The 3,991-nt window shown below is 56.2% G+C and overlaps 1 protein-coding gene across 1 annotated transcript in view; it reads right to left on the reverse strand.

Moving 5' to 3' along the window:
- The window catches only part of LOC311374855 (chondroitin sulfate proteoglycan 4-like), a gene marked incomplete at both ends in the record, with an annotated part of 12,590 nt that extends 9,128 nt beyond the window's left edge, over window positions 1-3,462 (reverse strand). Inside the window, 3 exon segments of the mRNA XM_084490606.1 lie at window positions 177-1,229; window positions 2,102-2,266; window positions 3,412-3,462. Of these exon segments, the coding sequence (XP_084346732.1) occupies window positions 177-1,229; window positions 2,102-2,266; window positions 3,412-3,462 (1,269 nt within the window).
- Between the last annotated feature and the right edge of the window lie 529 nt (window positions 3,463-3,991).

Below are 3,991 nucleotides of genomic sequence, written 5' to 3' on the forward strand. Positions count from 1 at the left end.
ACATGTATTAACATGAGGTCTAACAGTTAGAGTCAGGCTGTGTTAACATGTATTAACATGAGGTCTAACAGTTAGAGTCAGGCTGTGTTAACATGTATTAACATGAGGTCTAACAGTTAGAGTCAGGCTGTATTAACATGTATTAACATGTATTAACATGTATTAAAGTGTCTAACCTGAATGTGTCTGGGCTCCAGCCGCGCCCCCGCCCCCTCCTCCACCTCCAGCTCCTCCAGGGACAGGAAGCTGCTGTTGGTGCGTCCCGTCCCGCGGCCCGAGCCCATTGGCTGTTCGGCGTGGGGGCGGGTCTCCGTGTCAGGGGGCTGGCCCCGCCCCCCACAGCCCACGGCCACGTCCCGGGTGACGCTGGCCTGGGGCAGGCCCAGGCGCCGGCCGCCCAGCTGGACGTCCCGCAGACAGCCCCCGAAGGAGCCCCCCTCCTCCCGGCCCCCCAGGTAGAGGGGCCCCGTGGGCGTGACCTCCGCGTCCAGGGGGGCCTCCACCGCCTCCGGCCCCACCCACAGCCGCGCCGCGCCGGGCGCCAGCCGCAGCCTCACCGGGTACCACGCGCTCTGGTTGCCTTGGAGACGGGTGCTGGCCCGCAGCTCCGCCCCGCCGCCTCCGCCGTCGCTCCTCACCGTGGCGACCAGGCGGGCGTCTCGGATCTCCATGGCGACGAAGCCCCCCCGCAGGGCGGAGGAGTACAGCACCGTGCCGTCCCGGGCGGCGGCGGCGGCGGCGGGCCGCAGCTGGAGCTGCAGCTCGGCCCCCGGGCCCAGCGCGGCGGGGGGCAGCGCGGCGGGGGGCAGCTGGAGGAAGGCCTGGGGGCTGGAGAAGCTGACGGGGTCGTCCTCCCACGCCCAGAACTCAGCGCTGCAGCCGCGCGCCACGCGCCGCACCGCCCGCAGCCCCGGCGCCGCGCGCAGCCGGGCCAGCAGGTGGTGCTTGTTGAACACCACGTCCTCCATGCAGCCTCGGAACCGCGGCGACGACCACACCAGGGGGTGCTGCTGGCCCGGCGTCCCGCCCACGAACAGCCCCTGGCGGACGCTGAGCTGGGCCGCGCCCCCCGCCGGCAGCACGGCCCAGGCGTGGGCACGGCGGTCCACCGTCAGGCTGACGTTGTGCAGCAGCTGGGTGAGCTCCACGCGGTGCCAGGCCAGGTCGCTGAGGTGGAGCCCCCCCGCAGAGCGCAGCGTGCGCTCCCCTGAGCCCAGGTCCACGCGCACCTGGGGGGGGGGGGGGACACTCGGTAAATGGATCTGCTCGCCTCATGCTGTTGGTCGTCTGATCTACAGTCTACTGTCTCCATGCTGCCATACATGGAGCACTTCTATGTTCCCAAAGTTGAACCAATCTTCATGGATGTATGGATATGTACTTCATGTCTGTAGCAGACTGGAGGACACTGGACCAGGCCACAGGCTACAGACCTACCATGAGGTCACATGATGTGGGCACATTGTTTACAGTACGATGAAGCGGCCAGCTGTCAGCGCTCTGCCGCTGCAGGAGGAACCAGGGAGGGGTTCTCTGCTTCATGAAGCAACATGTGTCTGAGTGCCAGGGGGCTGATCTGCTCTCTCCCAGACACCTGACACCTCGTCCCACGCTGGGTCTTGTCTCTCGACCGCCTTCAGATACCAAATACCTTCACCTGGGGAGCCCCACACGCCCCTCAATGAGCTGTCACTCACGACGCCTGGCTCCTGCATGCATGTTTCTAGCAAAGTATGACAGAAAACACCTCCTCGGGAACTTTGTTTTGTGCGTGTGCGTGTGCGTGTGTGCGTGTGCATGTGCGTGTGTGTGTGTGTGCGTGTGTGCGTGCGTGTGCTGTGTGTGTTGCTGGTGTGTGTGCGTGTGAGTGTGCATGTGCGTGTGCGTGTGCGTGTGCTGTGGTGCGTGTGCGTGTGCTGTGTGGCGTGTGCGTGTGTGTGCTGCGTGTGCGTGTGTGTGTGTGTGCGTGTGCGTGTGTGTGTGTGTGTGCGTGCGTGTGTGTGTGTGGTGCGTGTGTGTGGTGTGTGTGTGTGTGTGTGCGTGTGCGTGCGTGCGTGTGTGTGTGTGTGCGTGCGTGTGCAGTGTGTGTGTGTGTCGGTACCTGCAGGCGTCCAGAGATGATCTCCAGCAGCAGGAAGTCCCCGCCCCCTGATGCCAGGAAGAGCAGTCCTGATTGGCTGGCGGTCCTGAAGCGCAGGTGGAGGTGTTGTGGGTGGATGACCTCCTCGTCTGCAGGTGGGATGAAGCTGTCTCCGTTAGAACGAGGCTGCGGTCAGAGAGGAGCCCCCTCAGCACATGTTCCATAAACACTACAAACCGTTCTGCCCTAAGTGGACACATCGACCACCAGGGCCTTTTAACGGCTCGCTAATGAACCGCTCCTAACGAGCTGTCTCACTGCATTAGTGACGGAGTGGACCCCCGCAACTGATCGGACGCTAATGGACGTGTGTGTGTGTGTGTGTGTGTGTGTGTGTGTGTGTGTGTGTGTGTGTGTTGTGGTGTGTGTGTGTGTGTGAAAACAGTTCACAGTACACATCACATATCCAAATAACTTATTCGTACATTGTAGTATCCAGGTCACTTGAAATAGTTTAAATTGTTCAACTGTACATAATTAACATAGGCGAGAGTCACATCAACTGGTATATTAATCCTGCAATAATGTGGAATATTTGTATCATGCTTTGTCCTTCAAAACTTTCTCAAATGACCACCAGAAATTGTCAGGGAAACATTGTGAGGTCTCCTAGTGATCATAGCAGTCGTCCTGTGTGTCTAATCCCGCTGGAGATTACCTACATTATTAATACTAATCTCTGACCGACAGAGAAGCAAATCCACCTCCTCTTCTCTACCTGTGTCTGTGTGATATGATGACAAATTACGATGACGTATTTGATCAGAAGTAACAAAACAATAGCAATACCGCTGAATCTGAAAGTCCTTGAACAATGTAGTAGTTGAAGCATTAATGCAGACTAACCAATTAGATTAGGTTACTTTATTTTACATTGAACTGGAAGGTATACCTAATCACATATAATCCAGTGTCCGTTAGCAACTGTATACACAACACACATTAAACAGGATTCAATATGAGGACATCATTAAATATCTGTTGTCTATCAGAGCCTGCTACATGTCATAGTGTCCTCAGTCTGTCTCCTCCGGGGGAGGGGAGCTGGAGGGCTGCTGTCCCGAACAGAGAGACAGTTAAACCTCTACTCAACCACCACCAGCTTGTCTCCTCGGTGGATCCTTAGACCCTTGGCTGCTGTCTGTCCATCAAAGCACGGATTCATACGGCAGGAACAAACTACTCTGAAACTACTTCTGGAGACAAGGGTAGCGTCAACTTTTCCCAACAAAGTGGTTTTACGACTCTGTAATGTTGACTTATTCTCCTACCTCCTCGAAGTCGTCCAGAGGCGCAAGGTGTCGCACCGCAGGACTCCCCATCGGTAGACCCAGGTAAAGGTGCTCCTTCTTCTGAAACCCGGCCCTAATTCATTATTAGGTTTCACTGCAAAGCAATTCCTCCAGCGGAGGTGAAGACTGGAGCAGAGGGCTAGGTCTTTAGTTGAGGCTCAAAGCCAGCATGGAGCAGAGCAGGAGCGTGGCACCGCGCCTCCCCCCAGATGATCAGCGATTAGCGCTTTATCGGTCACCATCAGCGGCGGTTCTTCGTCTGACCACAAGGGGGAGACGTCCGTCAGTAAAACCAGTTGGCAGGAACTCTTAACGGCTCTGAGTAAAAACCAAGCCTTTCATTTCTTCCATAGAAAATACTTTCATGCTTTCTTTTCGTTCATGCTCTTTCATCATAGCTATAATTTTCATATCTTAATGTGCTTCATAATGTCTGTTTTATTATATGTTTTACTGTTTTAGTATATCGGGTGTAAGTATATTGCTCGTTCCCAGAGTGACTCGCTGAGCAAATTCAAATTGTGCTCTCGCGAGAACTCTGGATTTCCTCTGGAAGGGG

The sequence above is a fragment of the Micromesistius poutassou genome (genome assembly GCF_964030765.1).
Source record: "Micromesistius poutassou genome assembly, contig: SCAFFOLD_5839, whole genome shotgun sequence".
Classification (NCBI taxonomy): domain Eukaryota; kingdom Metazoa; phylum Chordata; class Actinopteri; order Gadiformes; family Gadidae; genus Micromesistius; species Micromesistius poutassou.